We start from the raw sequence: 18,143 nt of genomic DNA, 5'->3' as shown, positions 1-18,143 counted from the left end.
AACCTTAACTAGCAGAATTTTTAGATTCTGAAGTTCTTGTCCTTCCCAATTGATGATCTGAATAGGAATTTCTTCGTAGGTTAGGTCATGTTGTAGCGAATTCTCCATCGTATCCACAATCACCATTGTCGGTTTCTCAAAACTCTTCTTAAGAGAAGATACATGAAATACATTATGAGTTCCTTGAAATTCCGCAGGAAGATCTAGCCTATAAGCAACCACTCCTATTCTTTCTAACATTACGTAGGGTCCTATGTATCTTGGACTTAGCTTCCCTTTCTTACCAAACCGAACAACTCCTCTCATGTGCAATACCTTAATATACACCAAATCGCCAACTTTGAACTCAAGGTTCCTATGTCTACATTCAACATAGCTCTTATGGTTCTTCAGTTCCTGAAGAATCTCTACACTAATAATCTTCCCTTCTCCTACTTTGTCCCAATATAAAGGAGACCAGCATTTCATTCCGTACAAAGCTTCGTAAGGCGCCATCTGAATGGTGGCTTGAAAGCTGTTATTGTACGCAAACTCAATCAATGGCAAGAGCTTTTCCCAATTGCACTTCTCCTGCAGAACACATGCCCTCAGCATGTCTTCCAGAGTTTGTATAGTTCGCTTAGATTTTCCATCTGTCTGAGGGCGATATGCACTACTGAACTTCAACTTAGTGCCCAGTACCTCCTGAAGACTCTGCAAAAAACGAGAGGTAAATCGAGGATCTCTATCCGATACTATCGTTTTTGGTACTCCATGCAAACACACTATTTCCGATACAAACAACCGAGTTAGTTGTTCTAACGTGTCAGAATTCTTTATTGGCAGGAAATGAGCACTATTAGTCAGGCGATCGAGTATAACCCATATGGAATTATTTCCTGCCGAGGTCCTTGGAAATCCAACATCGAAGTCCATAGATATATCCTCCCATTTCCATTCTAGGATCAGAAGTGGCTGCAATTGACCAGAGGGGCTCCAATGCTCAACGTTGACTGTTCTAAAAACAAAGAATTTATTAACAAAATCGGCTACGTCCTTTTTCAAACCTTCCCACAAGAAGTGTTGCTTCAAATCCTGATACATCCTCGTACTTCTGGGATGTGCCGTATACGAGGTCTGATGGGCTTCTCTTAAAATCCAATCCTTAATCTCTTGATTTGCTGGAATTACCTTTCTATTATGGTAATACAACAACCCATCATCCCTAAGGGCAAAACCTTATGGCCCTTCCTTCCTTTCTACCTTCTTTCTAACTTCTGCCCACTTAGGATCCTCCATCTGCTGCTTCCTTACTTCATCCCACATAATAGGTACAATTTCTTGTACTGTAGCGAGAGATACGTCCTGAGGAAAATCCTTAATCAACAAGTTTCTCATGTTGTGTAGAAGTGATCCTTCTTCCAAATCGGGATCATCACTATGAGACTTACGACTTAACACATCCGCCACTACATTAGCCTTACCAGGGTGATACATGATTTCACACTAATAATCACTAATAGTCTCTAACCGCCTCCTCTACCTCATATTCAAGTTTTGCTGACTTAACAAATAATTGAGGCTCTTATGATCCGTGTAGACCTCACACGTTGCTCTGTACAAATAAATGCCTCCAAATCTTTGAGGCAAAGATTACATCAGTTAGCTCCAAGTCACGAGTGTGGTAATTTTGCTTGTGATTCTTTAGTTGCCGTGAGGCATAGGCAACCACTCGCTCATCTTGCATTAGTATGCATCAGAGTCCTAACTTAGACACATCGCTAAATACAATGTAAGGCCTATGGGGTTTAGGTAAAGCCAGTACTGGTGCGGTTGTGAGCATTTCCTTTAGCTCCACAAAACTACGCTCACATTCTTTCGACCAAACGTACTTAACGTTCTTCCTAGTCAGGGCAGTAAGGGATCCTGATAACTTAGAAAACCCTTGAATGAAATGCCGATAATATCCAGCTAGACCTAGAAAGCTCCTTTTCTCATGCACACTAGTCAAACGTTTCCAATCTACCACAATTTCCACCTTATTAGGATCTACTGACACTCCTTCACTAGAGATCACATGCCCTAAAAATCTCACCTCCTTAAGCCGAAATTCACACTTACTAAACTTGGCGTACAACTTGTGTTCTCTTAGCCTTTCCAAAGCCAAACAGGGATGCTGCCTATGCTCTCTTTCACTTTTAGAGTAGATCAATATATCATCAAAGAATACGATTACAAAGCTATCTAGATAGGTTCTGAATACTCGGTTCGTCATATCCATAAATGCGGTAGGGCATTCATTAAACCAAAGGGCATGACCAAAAATTCGTAGTGCCCATATCTAGTTCAAAATGATGTTTTAGGAATATCTTGATCCCTAAACTTGAGCTGATGATACCCCGACCTTAAGTCTATATTTGAGAACACTGATGCTCCTTGCAATTGATCTAATAGGTCATCAATATGTGCTAACGGGTACTTGTTCTTCACCGTTACTTTGTTTAATTCCCTATAATAAATGCACATCCTTAAAGCTCCATCCTTCTTCTTTACAAATAGGACATGTTCACCCCAAGGTGATGAACTAGGCTGAATGAATCCCTTCACCAACAGTTCTTCTATATGCTCCTTCAGCTCTAAAAGGGCCATACGATAGGGTGCCTTATGGACAAGGGGTAGTAGCAGGTTCTAATTCTATAACGAATTCTATCTCTCTATCGGGGGTAATCCAAGTAAATCATCTATGAAGACCTCCGAATACTCTTCAACTACATGTATCCCTTGAATTTCCTTACTATTACTACCTTCATCTAGTACAAAAGCTAAATAAGCAGTGGCTCCATCGACGATGCACTTCCTAGCTTGCAAAACCGAAATTAACAAGGGGTAGCTTTCATTGACCCTTCTGTATAACAGATTTGCCCTTCTATAGGTGATTCAAAGGTGATCTCTTTATTCCTACAATCTATTGAAACAGAGCATGATTGTGGTACGAGTTCTCAAAATTGGAGTCAGAATATTGATCATACGTTTGACCCTCTAGGTTTTGCGCCTGTAGACACTAGGATACTTTTGCTATTTGCCTCTACAAATCTGCAATCATCGCATCATGTACATTACGATCACGGGGAGAGACTACCTCATTCGGAACCTACCCACATTGACCATGACCTCTACCACCAGCCATGAGATTGACGATAATTTATCCCTAGAAAACACTAAAGCTCTTATGCAAACTTACGCCGAGATAGAATAAGCATGATTATTCTGAGGGCTAGTTAAACAGTAGAAACTAGAAATTGAGATTGAGAAAAATGCAAATAGAGAGAAAACTCTGAGAAAAGGGTTTGTTTATAAAAAAATTGAATCATAATCATCTGCTGAAGCCCACAAATCGGGCTAAATAGCTAATGGAAAGGCAAAATTGTAATTAAGACCAAATAGTAAAATACGAAATCAAATAAGTATGACTAAAATCTAGACTAAAAATCCAGAATAATATCATTCTAAAAAATAAACATTACCATAAAAGAATGATGGTTAGAAATGAAAAAAATAACTTAAAGTGACAATTCTGAAGGGAAAATGGCTAATTTTGAGTTCGAAATGGGGACCACCAGGAGAAGCATGGTGACCATGACGTGCACGCCGAAAAGAGTATTTCTCCAGATTGGAATCATATGCATGATTCTGACACTTATAGCCAAACTTATGGGCAAAATACTGGCACATGCGTAACCAACCGAGGAATGCCGTTCTCGCCAAGTTGAAGAAGGCTGTTTCTCACCCAGTCATGAAATACCGTTTCCCACACAATCGAGGAATTCTCATCTCTTCCAGCCATTTTTGCGCTGATCTACCTTCTTGAGGTAACCTAGTGCTATTATTCCTTGATCTATCATCCGATCATCATCATGCTCGGATCCTCCTTCATCACTTCCTCTGATGGTTTACACTGTTGTTCTTTTTCTACCTATGCCACCTTTCATGTATGTAAGTGTTGTTTAAGTAGGTTTATGACATATCTCACCATTTGCCACACCTTAGGCTTTTTGAAACACTCCACTTAAAAGCACTTTAGGCCTTGACCCTAGTAGCCATGACCCTAGCTAAGTGGAAGTTGGGATACTCAAGAGAAAGGAAAAATTTTGGAGCTTCAGTTGGCAAAAGAGCTTATACCTTTGGTTTAGTTAGAATTATTAGAAAATTCTAGTGATTTATTATTTTTAAGAAAAAAGGTGCCAAGAGGCCAATGGGGGAATGACACATGGCATATGGGAGACTTGCCACCTTGATGGGCTAAGGGATTTGGTTAAAATATTAGATGGATTTGGAGTAGCCCCAAGAGTGGTTTGATAAGGGCCCTAGCTTACTAAGATGAGAGGACTAAGGGTAGACACAAAGACCTTAGACCCAACTTAATAGACATAAGACTTTAGGCCCAACTTGATGGACACAAGACATTAGGCACAACTTAGAAGACATTAGACTATTGGGCCTAACTTAGTTAGATCCAAGGCTATTGCCCTAATTTAGAAAAGACTCAAAATTGGGACCCAACCTAGTGGACTATTGAGGTCAAGGAAAGACTCAATAAATCTGGACATGGGGCTAAGCAAAGGTCCACTTCTAAGGCCCACACAAAAAGTTTGTTCATATGGCCCAATAAGAATCCAACACTTGAAGGCCAAGCCTAGTATTTCATATCATATTTCCAAATGGGACACACATACACCATACCATTGGTTTCCTTTCTTCCAAACCCAACCCACACTCCCCTAGGGTTTCCTTTCAACCATGGTAGGGCTCCTAACTTGAGTTAAGTTCACTATTTCAAAATCATCATCACACCCATGAATAGAAACTCAAACATCATGACTTGCATAGTTTGCTTCAAGCTCTTTTCTTCATAAATTTAGATCTGAAAGTTTTGTCTTTTGCATTTGTTTTCCATCAATATTAGACAACCCTTGAAGTTTAGAACTAACCCAACCCATGCCACTTGAGGCAAAGGCATGTCAATGCCACAACAACCCACCAATCGGCACCCTTGGTACAAAACCGTGCATTCCCTCAACAAGCTACCAAAAACATGCCCCTTCCACAAGACTTTCAAGAGGTTTTCTACACCATTAGACCCTCATTATATCACCTAAAATCATACCTAAGAGGATGACAAAAAAAGCCCCATAAGCCAAGCCAAAAACACAACTATTCACCTAGGAAATGAAAATTTGACCAAACCAAGTACCCTTGATTCTTTGAGGATTTTTCAACACAACAATTGGCCACCTCTACCATTCCACCCTAAGGAATTGATTCAAAGCACTCAATTTTATGTTTGTCCAATCCCCTTCCATGAGCAATAAAACTGATTGGCAAATAGGATGGTGGAGATGATCATTGTTGACCGAAACCCATGCACATCCAAACCCCTTCCTTCATTTTTTGCTCAAACCAAATCAAATGGAAACCAAACTGGCCCATTTCATTACCAACCTGAGAAGGCCACTCAATGGTGGTAATTATGCCCACAAGTAAGACCAAGATGATGGGACAATAGAGGGATCAAAATTGGACAGTTTGGGTGAACCAAAACCGTCTGCCATTGCTTGATTTCACTTGTTATTTTTGTTCAAAATTCTGAAACCATGCTGCCCTCTGCACCTATGGCCATTCTCTAGCACTTGAACTTGAGGTAATCATGTATTTTTAGGCTACTATTCAACTGAACAAGCAATGACACAACTAAAAAAATGCAATCAACCCTCCACTGTCCACATGCACCACTCACACCCCATAACCTTTAGCCAAGCCGAGCACCCATTCATATCTCACCCCTCCATTAAGTCCTATAAATACTCCCCTCCACCCTTCCACCCATCACTTCCTCACACACTTCCCTCAAGCATTTTCTTAGCATTCTTGAGAGCAAAGTACTCTAAGGGTGAGAGGAGAGCAAAACTGAGTGACTAGTGTGAGATTCTTGAAGTGAGTTGTTCTTGAGAGCCTTCAAAGGTCACGGTTTGGTAAGAAATCCTGCTCTATCTTTTGTTGGGTGTTAGATTAACATGTTAAGCTTCGAATTATGGCATGAGAATAAAGATTTGCTTGAGTTATATGAGGTTTAACTTGAAGAGATGCGTTTCAGTTTTGATTTGGGGTCTTGCTTGAATAAATTGTTGGAATAAACTCGTGTGACCTGAAACTAAGTTATAAACATGTCCCCAAGATCAGATTTATATTTTGATACTTGATCAAACTTGATCACTCATGCATCCAAAGGTTATAGACTTGAAAGCACAAAAAGGCCCACAAATGCATGCCACGGGTTGGATGGATTTGGCATAGTGGTTGATTGATTCTTGCAATGCTAAGGTTATATATGGATTTATAACATGGAAAATATGAGGTTTGTGAAACTTTATAAAATTTGGGGCCAAAATGTAAATAGTGAAAGTTTAGGGCCTAGGTGGCAATTTTGAGAAAATGTAGGGGCATTTTTGTAAATATCATTTTCTTGACCCCTTTTGATTATGAACATCTTCCTTAAGTTTACAATTTCTAACTTAGAATAACTTTTATTACAGCCACACCAAATTCCCAAGTACCCGAGAAGTTTGTAAGTTTGCTTTTAACTTACCATTAGATAATTTATTTATGATTCTTGTATAAATGTCACATTCATATTAAATGTCATTTTAAGCATGAAAAATCATATGGTACATCATTAAGAATTTGATTTCTTGCTACACGACATGTGAAGTTCTCACCATTTTAGCATATTACATATAAATGTTATTTTTACATGAAGCTTACTACATAGGCACATATTGTGAAATACATTTTTCAAGCATAGTATGAAAATAATTTTTTTTCATGATCCAAAATGCTAGGATGAGAAATTATCCTAGTGGAACTCCTTTGTCCACTCTGGAGTGAGTAAAAATGGAGTGCTAACCCTTGGGTTGACAAAGAACCGTCAACGGGTTTTGAATGGATTATTTTTAAAGAATACCGAAGCAAAGTCGTATATGACACCTAATGCTGACGGGTGCATATGTTATGATGGTGATTAAATGTTATGATATCAATGCATTGAGTTATAAGTCTGCATACAAAGATGTAGTTTCAACATGAGTTGTACTATGATCACCAACAGGTACTAACAGTGCAAATTGAGAGTTGTGATGATACCATATGTGTGACGACCAAGATTTTTGCTAGGCTTTTTATGTATTTATATATATATATTGTTAATATGGGCCAAGAAAGGTGGGGAAACCCAATTAGGAATTTGGTTTGGTACTAGGCATCTAAGGCCTTAAGAAAGTTCCAAACCCATGAGTAATTCGGCCTCTACAAGGAATTAGGGTTTTGAAAACCCAATAGAACTAGGGCACACGCCCAACCCAAATTCTTGGATGCCACATGTCATCCAATGGAGCTTATAGCTAGGACTTGATGAATCTGGACTGAATTGAGAGAAAAGAGGTGAGAGAGTCTAGGGTTTGGCCTTGCACGCCTACCATAGAGGATCACTCACCTTCTTGCCATGTGTCTTGCATGCAAGAAGGCTAGCTTGCAAGATGAGGCATTGTGACACTTGTCACCATTAGAGAGAGAGATTCTAGAAGAAAGATGATGAGGTTATGGAAAGTGGAGCCTAGGGAAGGCCAAGAAGCCTTGCACGACAACCATAGAGAAAAAGGTATCTTGCTTTTTGCCATATGTCATGCATGCAAAAGGGAAAGAGAGGATGTCTTATCTTGGAAATGGGCGAAATCTACATGGGAAATAGAGAGCCACACGCCTATGGAGCTTCTAGAAGAATTTTGTGAAGGGCACATTCGAGGTGGACGACTAGGGCAAGGGGACTCGTGCATTGCCAACCACAATGACCAATCATGCAATGTCCAAGACAATGGTAGAAGAAAAGAAAAATCTCCTTGGGAAGAGATTTCCACACACCCACACTCTTCACATGCCACTTGGCACACATGCACACATACAAGAGATTGAGGAAGATCTTAGCTTGGTAAAAGACCATTTAGCCATGAGGCTCATTGAACCAAGACATGAGGCGAAGGACAAAAGTAGAATGGAGTTTTGGTATGAGGAAGGAGGCGCCATTTTTCCAAAAGTTCTATTGTGTTCCCAACACAATCAAATGAAGAGAACGAGAAAGAGGCCTTAGGGTGAGATGCCACTTGGCATCCATGCAAATGAGCTTGGCTTGTTCTAGAAGGTTTTTGTGTCTATAAAAAGGGAGGGTGCTGAAAACATTTTTTTTAGTCACTTGGAGGATTTCTTTTGAGAAGCATTCAGCCACCTCCTTTCTCTCTACTTTCTATCATTTTCTCACCATCCAAACACCCTTCACAATACTCTTTTCTCACTCCAAACATCATTTTGAGGGCAAGCAAAGCTAGCAGATACTTCTAAGGAGAGAATCATAGAAGGTATGAAGCCAAAAACCACCTTTCCATTTCACATGCACACACGGCCTTGGGAGGTGAAGTTTCGGTTCTTAGCAAGTTTATCATGAACTCATGCTCACACACACATACACACATTTGAGCTGGAAGAAGTTAGTTCATGTCTTGAGAAGTTTTCCACATGAACCCACACCTATATACACACGATTTTAGGGTTTTGTTTTAGACTAGGGTTTTAGTTCATGCAGGTTTTGGATTTGAGGAAGTGGAGGTCCGAAATATTGGAAGCTTTTTCCTTAAACTATATGCCATGAGATTACACGTACACACACATGGGTTAGGGTTGAAATAACCAAAACTAATGATTTTGTGTATGTATTTTCAGCTTGCTTGTTATGGATTGTGGATTTTTATAAGTAAATTTATAACTTATACTTAGATATTTTTTGTATATGTCATGTGAACTCATTTCTTGTTTTGTTGCATTGTGATACTTGAAATAATGATGCTTTTCCATATATAATCATTTCTTTGTATGATCATCCAACATATGGTTGAAATGCCTTATTGTTGGTTGTTCATATCATGAAAATGGACTGAGAAGCCACACATAGGGTTCGGATTGCATAATGCCTAACATGTTCATGGATATTTGCCATATGACCGAATCTTTAATTGGATTAAGCCCATGAAATACTTGTCTTTTTATAAGTATGACCACTAGCATGTTTCGGCTACACATGTATGTTCATTGATAGAATTTTATTAAATGCATTAGAAGATTCTAAGTTCATGAAAAGTTGGTGTATTGTATATTTCAAGATTTAAAGGTTTCAGCCATGACCATGGATGAAGTATTAACATTTTGTGATTGAAGTTCTAATGAGTTAAAACCGATTCTTGGATATGCAAAGGTTTATATGTTTCGACCACTAAATGTGAAGTTTTGAATGTTTATTTCTTGCTTGTTATTCAAATGCCTTAGAATTTATATAAAAGAACATGGTCGCATGTTATAATATTTTCAAGCCGTAACGCGAAATGTACATGGATATGTATGGTTGTATGTTATATGGTTATGATGAAGCATTCAACATTGAATGTGTCCCTTGAAAGTTCTAAGTTTCATAGTTCATGTCACATGCATTGGGATTGTGAAAATCTTTTGAAAAGAAAAAGTCTTTTTAAAGTTTTGTCACAACCCCAAAGGCTAGGAAGAGGAAATATCCTAGCGGAACTCCCCTATCCACTCAGGAGTGTCTATAATGGAGTGGTAACCCTTGGGTCGATGAAGTACAATCGACGAGCCTCGAATGGTTCCTAAAAGAAAATAATACCGGAGCGGGGTTGCACCTAAAGCTAGTGGGTGCCCTACAGTGAAGGTGAAAAGTGAACTACCATAACATGAATGATTAAAAGTAAGACGTAGTCACCTTGTTCCAAGTGGCCAATAGTTTATGCGGTAAATAGCGGGGAACACACGGTGCATAGGGGAGCCATGAGGTATCCATTTATAAGTTAAAAGTCAAGAAAAACCTTGAGCTCAAAGTTATGCTATGATATATGAACAAGAACCCAAGCTCACAAGTATGTTAAATGAACAAATATGAAAATGATGAAAATATGCTTTATGAAAGAAAGGATTATGAAAGTCATGATGTACACGGTGTTTTCATTTTGAAAAAGTCGATGCATAAGTAAAGTTTTATGTTCGTGCATTCATTTTTAAGTTTGCTTACATATGCTTACGATATTTGCTACGTAATGGGGAAACACAAGAGACCAGCTCCCCAGAAGCCTAAGGAGTCTCCAGAGAGACGTGAGGTCTCTTAGGAGTCATCGCTTTTAGAAAGATTGGAAATTGCCGACCAATTCATGACTGAGGTGTTACAGCTTTTTGAGCAACTGAGGAGCATTTTGAATTAGGACAAGGCCAAGTAGGATTAATCTCATTAAAGGACTTATGTTATGGAACCTCTTTTGATAGATGACTTATTTTGAAAACATTTGACATAATGGTCCCATGTTTTGGGAGTCTCTTTGGAACAATCAAGTTGTTTGATGACTTGTATATGAAATTTCTGTTTTGGGATTTTGTGCTTTGGTACCATGATATATGTCTTATTTATTGACGTAAGTAGACTTTCTGCTGTGATATACTGCATACTTCTAGTTATCATTAGGTGCATTGCATCTTAACTATCATGTACGAGGGGTATGTAGCCTTGTGTTGCATGTTTAGACGCTTCAGTCTCCATCAAATCCCAAGCGAGGGCTGAGGGCATCACAATATGTTATGTTAATGATGGCTCTATTAAATAAGAAATGTTATATTTTTTTTAAAAGCTGAAGTGAATAATGTTCTCTATAAGAAAGTGTGCATTAAAGTTTTTTTTTTTTTTTAAAGGATGTTGAGGAATCTGGATGGGAGACATATAGATTTTTCTGCATATTTAGCATGCATCTCATGTTTGTCATTGATCATGCATATCTTATCTCTGTGTAAGTTGGATGTTTAACTTACTGAGATTTCAAGAAATCTCATAGTGTTAGTCTAACTACCACAGTGAATAGGGTGAACCCTTGCTTCAGATGGTTGAGGATGAGCTCGATCCTGAGCGGAGACTGGATTTAATATTAATGTTACAGTGATGACTCTATACACCATAGAGTGGATGAGAGAATTGATTTGACTGTAAAACTTTGATGTAGTATATGTAATAAGGATATTTTACCTCCCACTTTATGTTTGAACTTATGCCTTAGTATGTGGACCTCTTAAGTAAGGCAATATCTATTTATGGTTAATTGATCTATTGGGATGTTTAGTTCATTTTGGCATGAAATTTTTATTAGTCACCCTTTGTTTAATATGGTTATTGCATACTGCTAGTTGTATACTGGGATGCATTGCATATTAATTGTCATAAACGGGAGGTATGTAACTATGTGTTGCATGTCTTGATGTTTCAAGTTTTCGTTTCATCCCAAGAGAAGGTTGGGGGTGTCACACTTTTTATCCTCATGCACCACCATGTTTTCATTATGCCAAATCACGTCCATAATGATGGATGCACAAAGGGTAAAATCGTGTTTTTTTTTATCGATTCCAAGTTTAACGTGTGGTTGTATCACATAGTTGATGAATTCCACAATTGGAAGGAGTGCTATTTTGAGAGTCGAGACTGTCCAGTTTCCATGGAGCTTTTCTCCAAATAACTCTTGCATATTGGTAGTTTAGAAAGAGATGCTCCAGAGTCTCTCGATCACATTTGCATGGTGAGCATTCTTCCACACTAATCGGAGGAATAAATTGTGCAACTTTTTCTCTCATCGGTACAGCTCCCCATGCAATTTTACACATAAGAATCTTCTGCCTATCCTAAATGCATCAGTGACCAAGGGGGTGGGAGCACGAGTATCCTCAAATGAAGGCAGAGGAGAAAAATTCGACGGTTAGTACACGACTAGTTCCTCATCCTTGATAACACTACTGAAGTTTCTTCCAACAACTCAATGGAACACCTCAAAACTTTCAGGGGAAGGTTTTGGCATATCTTGGACATCACTTTCCAAATGCACTAACAAGACATCTAAACTCATCCTGCACATGGACTTGTCTACCAAAAACTTTGTTAATTTCGCCTTTGGTCTCTAGGTAGACTTTGCTTGGAGGGCCTCGCGAAGGGCCTCAAACTCCTTCACCCTCACCCTCACTACTGCCATTTCATGTTTCTATATGACTATCTTAACAGAGTACTCACTCTCCTTAATAATTGTGGCTGCAAGATAAACCTTGACCTGCTCATATTTAAAAAAAAAAAAAAAAACAAATAGGAATTAGGAGATAGCAAATGCGAACACAAGATGTCACTAGGGCTCATCAGGCTAAATTCAAACCTTTCAGGAATAATGCCTGGGAAGAGTGTTGGCACTTCCAGTGCCTTTGTACCCAGAGACTCAATAAAGGCTATAGGATCCTTTAAGAATGATGATTTGGTTCTCTTGGAAATCCTTAGGCTTTAGCCTCATTGTGAGGATGAGAAACCAACACTTCCTTCGACTTCTCCTCAGTCCTTCTCTTTGAAGAAGGGTCGCTTTAGACATTGATGGGTCAACATGATCGTGTTGAAAAATATATAATAAAAATGGGCAAAATGGAGACATTCCCATGGGGGTATTTATCCCACAAGTTGGTGATGGAAAATGGAATTGTAATTGCTCGAATTGTGCACAAATGGTCTTTATTTATAGACCATAAGGCACTAGTTGGAAAATGACACAATCATTAGTAAGGGACACAAACGTTTGAATCAATCAAATGATTGTGTCTCTTGACACTTCCTCAACCAACACCCTCATGGGAACCAGTACTATGGAGAGGGTGCAATCCAAGGGGTACACCGCTTGGTATGATCACATCCCTTAGATTTACATCTCCCACTTGAACACACAAAAACGGTGATAATCTAGTTGAGTTTTTTTATCTTGGTACCAATACAAGCTTTCCACAACTCCACTCTCATCTGAAACTCCTGCAGATTGGCGTCAAAGCATGATAAACCTTTATATGTGTGCTCGCTTTTATCATTAGCTTATCTAACCACATCCTTTACCATATATGTTCTCACTGATTACATATTAGGGGTGATTTCATTTTACTATTTAGTGAACGACATCAATTCTCCATGACTGAATAAATACTTTTGTCACAATTAACGATTTGCTCTAAACTTTATCAAGTACTTCCTCTAAAGGCTATTCCTAAAGCTTTCCTTAATCACCTTAACAATGACTTTACAAATGACTTGGGTAATCAACTTGCACTGAAATTTTATTAAGTACTTCATCTGACGTCATTCCTGACGCTTTCCTTAATTACATTATTAGTGACTTTACAAATGACCAACCCTTCACTTTGGGTAACTCCGCATAACTCTATTTATATAGGCATTCCCAAAACTTCCTCAGTTATGCATGTTAACCATGAGGTTACTTTACCAAGGTATCTTTAATCCCAATTTTGGTCACATGTTCTCTAAATCTCTCCAGAGATAATCCCTTGGTCATTGGGTCTGCTACCATCTTAGTCGAAGAAACAAAATTAACCCTGACTTCACCTCTCTCCATTATATCCAAAATATAGTGATAATGCACATCAATGTGTTTTCCTTTGGAACTTTGTGTTTTACATTTTATTAATGAGATGACAGACTGATTATCATAAAACACATTGACTAGTTCTATGGATGTTCCCAAACCTAAGGTTTCAATAAAGTGTTTCATCCACACTGCATTACTCACTGCAGTACTGCAAGCAATATATTCTACTTCCATCATGGACTTAGCAACACAACCCTGTTTCCAACTTAACCAAAAAATTGATGTTCCACCAAATTGAAATATATATCCACTTGTGAATTTTTTTTATCTACATCACTTTCAAAATCAGCATCACTATAGCCGATTAATTCCAGATCACTAATTCCAAAGCACAATATGATTTACTTCCAACCAATATGATTTACTTCCAACCAATGTTTCTTATTTGGACTGGATTGATATCTGCTTACCAATCCTACTACATGACAAATATATGGTCTCGTACTTGTCATTGCATACATGAGGCTTTCCACAGCTTGAGCATAGGGAATTTAAGCATTTTGCTTGTTTCCTCTTCATCTTTTGGGCACATACTTTTACTCAAAGTATGACCTTTGCAAATAGGTGTATTTAAAGATTTAAAATATTCCATACCAAATCTTTTAAATAATTTTTCTATTTTTCTTGATCTAGATATAACATATTTGGTTTCCTATCTCTTGAAATTCTTATACAAAATACATAGCCGGCTTCACCCATATCTTTCATTTCAAATTTAGTTCTAATTTGTTTTTTGTTTTATCCATCATATCTAGACAATTACTTGCTAATAATATATTATCGACATATAATAATAATAATGTTACTTTATTATCATTTTTCCAAATGTATTAACAGTGGTCTACTGGACTCATTTCATATCCAATTTCTAAAATTGCCTTGTGAAATTTCAAGTACCATTGTCTTTAAAATTATTTAAGTTCATACAGTGACTTCTTCAACCTGTAGACTTTTTATTCATGTCCTTCAATTTAGAATCCTTCGAAAATCCATCTTTGTATCTAAAGGATGTAATTCCAAATTCATCTTAGCAATAATAGACATAATTATCCTTACAGATGTGAACTTTGCCACATGTGAATACATCATAAAGTCTACACCTTGTTGTTGAGTGTATCTTTTGGCTACTAATCTTGCTTTGTATTTTCAAACTTCCATCAACTTTAAATTTTCTTCTAAGAGCCCATCGGCAACCAATAGCTTTTCTACCATTTGGAAGTTTTGTTAACTCTCAAACATTGTTTTTTTTATTATTTTTTTTATAAAGAGCTGAGAATCACCTGTCCACGAGTGACCCCATCCTGATTTTATTAATAAACCCTCACTTATGGCAGAGGAAAACCATGGTTACATACCAATACCTGAAGATACAATATAAAGTTCTGAAACCAGGTATCAAAAAAGCCTAGTTTTTGCTATCCAAAAAACAAAAGGACATGACACAAAAAAACAAGCAGCAAATCCTCACCTGCAAAAAAAACCGTTAGCCCAACAAATATAGACAATAAAAGCTAACCAAACCAACACAACAACAAAACAGCACATGAGTCTTAACTCTGACAGCACCGCAAAGATGGTAAACCAAGTTTATCCAATCGAAGTAATCCTCGAAGGATCCTAGGCAAATCTCCAACAAAATTCCATTCCGTATTTAGACCAGCCGCCCCACTCCGAGACAACCAGTCAGCAACTTTGTTACCTTCCCTATAAATGTGCCGAACTACGCAAACCATCGAATCCATAAGAACAAGTGTATCCTCCAAAAAATCTTCCAAATACCATACTCCACATCTCTGCCTAGTCCACCAAGAGATTACCACTTGAGAATCTAATTCTATTTCCACAAAATTAATCCCTAGATTTTTAGATGCTTTAAGACCCTGCATCAGAGCTAACAACTCAGCTCTATTATTAGAATTGAAACCAATATAAGAATTAAAAGCATGAACCAAGTGGCCTTGATCATTTCTAATAATACCACCCACCCCTGAAGATTCTGGGTTTCCTAGGCTTGAGCAGGTTTTTGCCATGCCACAATCTTTAAAAATTGCCTCACGGGGACTTTTGACGTAATTTGCAAAGCATGTAAAATCTTCAATTCATACGTAGAACATTTCTTAACAATTTTCATATCTTGACTAATTGAGCCCATCCAATTTTTAATAGTATGCCAAACCACACTAACAGATTGAATGCGCCCCTCCATACGGGCAGTGCATCTTCTACGCCAAAGATGCCAACTAATAATCGAAGGAAGTAACCCCACAAGAATCCCCACTTGAGAATCAGTTGACGTACGTCTAAATCAGGCCGTCACTGTCTCCATCCAAGTATGACCAAGAGGTAGACCAAAAATATTACCACAATAACGCCATATGTTAAAAGCAAACTCTACTCCAAACAGAACATGATTTTGATCCTCATACTTACCTACTTCACAGCAATCACAACAAGAAACAATCAGGATCCCAATCCATCTAAGACTATCATCAACACTCAAATCTGTATTCCATGCTCTCCACGTAAAACCGAAATTTTAAGAGGCAACAACCTATGCCACATCCAAGGATGCCAATCCAAACTTGAACCTCTTATTCTAATACAATCCCAAGCTGATTTAGTAGAAAAATTACCACTCTCGTGTTTAGTCCAGATCAACACATCAGATCCCTTCTTACAACCGGCCAAAGCCTCAATAATATCATCCACATTATCCTGACCCACTAACGAAACCAAAAGATCCATATCCCAACTATTATTCAGCATACACTCCTTTACTTTAAGCCGTGGACTCCCCACCATATGGAATTCCTCAAATAAAGGACCCCTATCTCTCCATTTATCATGCCAGAATAAAATATTCCCCTCCCTCACTCTCCACTTTGAATTATTTAGCACATCAGGAATACTCTTAACTATCATTTTCCAAAACCTCAATCCTTTTTCCATATCAATGAGAGACCAAGGCGAAGAGCCCACATATTTTCCTATAAAAAAGTTTTCCCATAAGGATTTACCTTGAATTAAATTCCATGAAAGCCGCATATGCAATGCTTTTTGCATACCCTCTAATTTACGCAAATCTAGGGCCCCTTCCTTTTCTGGCTTACAAATATTATCCCATGCCACCCACTTTTTTTTTGCTTTACCATTTACCTCACCCTAGAAAAATGTACTCATCATACGATTTAAAACTTTAATAATAGATTGAAGAACCTGCAAAACAACAAATAAATGTAAAGCCATACTAGAAAGCGTGTGCCGAAGAAGTATTAGACGGCCACCCAATGAGAGTAGCTTCATTTTCCAGCAGCTAATTTTTTTCCAAACTTTGTTAACCATCTTCTCCAAATGCACATGCTTTAGACGCCCCAATACAATCGGAACCCCCAAGTATTTAAAAGGAAAGGAGCCTTCTGAGAACCCTGTCAATCTTTTTAGAGCTCTCTTATGAGCAACATAAATTTTGGAAGAGAAAAATATGGCTATTTTTTCTTTATTAATCATCTGGCTTGACCATGCTTCATACTTTTCAAATACCAATAAAAGTTCCCTAACAGATTTCTTACTCCCATTCAAAAAAATCACAATATCATCTGCGTACATAAGATGAGAAATCTGAGGAGTACCTCGAGGTTGTGAGAAATGCCCAATCTTGTTTGCCGCCACACTCTGCTTCAAAAGATGAGAATGGACTTCCTGAATAATAATAAATAGATAAGGCGATAATGGATCCCCCTGATGTAACCCATGACCACCTTATAAAAAACCTCTCATCGTTCCACTAAGCATTACAGAGTACCAAATATTCGAAATGCAAGCACGAATTAAGTCACAAAAAGAAGGAGGAAATCCAAAACAATGAAGGACCTCCAACAAAAAATTCCAATCTACTCGATCGTATGCTTTAGCCATGTCAACTTTAATCATAATATTTCCTCCATGAGAAACCTTGTTCAGGGAATGAACCATTTCTTGAGTAATACTAATATTCTCAAATATTTTCCTCCCAGGTATAAAAGCTCATTGCTCAAGAGATATCAATTTGGGAAGAAAACCTGCCAGACGATCCACTATAATTTTTGAACAAATTTTATAGAATACCGAACAAAGACTTATCGGCCTAAATTTATCAAATTTTGTTGGCACATCTGTCTTTGGAATAAGCACAATAAAAGAAGCTGAATAAAACCTTGGAAATTTTTTAGAGATAAAAAATTCTGAGATAGCTGCCAAGACATCCATCTTAATCACCTCCCAGCAACTTTTAAAAAAACCTCCTCCAAAACCATCTGGCCCAGGAGAACTGTTTATAGGAATCGAAGAGAGAGCCTCCTTTACTTCATCCAAGGAAGGGATACAACAAAGGCTTGTACAATACTCTACATCAATAACCGGCGAAATCAAATATGATAAATCCGGAAGTGCTCTTGACTGATTAGTATTTTTAAGGAATTCTGCAAAATACTCAACAGCACCATTATGAATTTATTCTAGTGAAGTGAACTCAATCCCATCCGGAGTTCTCATTCCTTTAATTCTTTTTCACCTTTTATTAGCTAA

The 18,143-nt window shown here is 37.9% G+C and overlaps 1 protein-coding gene across 1 annotated transcript; it reads right to left on the bottom strand.

Annotated features, from left to right (window-relative positions):
* Window positions 1–1,735: 1,735 nt before the first annotated feature.
* Window positions 1,736–2,254, bottom strand: LOC118348667 (uncharacterized mitochondrial protein AtMg00860-like). The gene has a single exon (XM_035690746.1). The coding sequence runs from the start codon at window positions 2,252–2,254 to the stop codon at window positions 1,736–1,738; it is 519 nt and encodes a 172-aa protein (XP_035546639.1).
* Between the last annotated feature and the right edge of the window lie 15,889 nt (window positions 2,255–18,143).

Source organism: Juglans regia, chromosome 1 (genome assembly GCF_001411555.2).
Source record: "Juglans regia cultivar Chandler chromosome 1, Walnut 2.0, whole genome shotgun sequence".
NCBI classification, from domain to species: Eukaryota; Viridiplantae; Streptophyta; class Magnoliopsida; order Fagales; family Juglandaceae; genus Juglans; species Juglans regia.
This window is presented reverse-complemented; position numbering and strand designations above follow the sequence as displayed.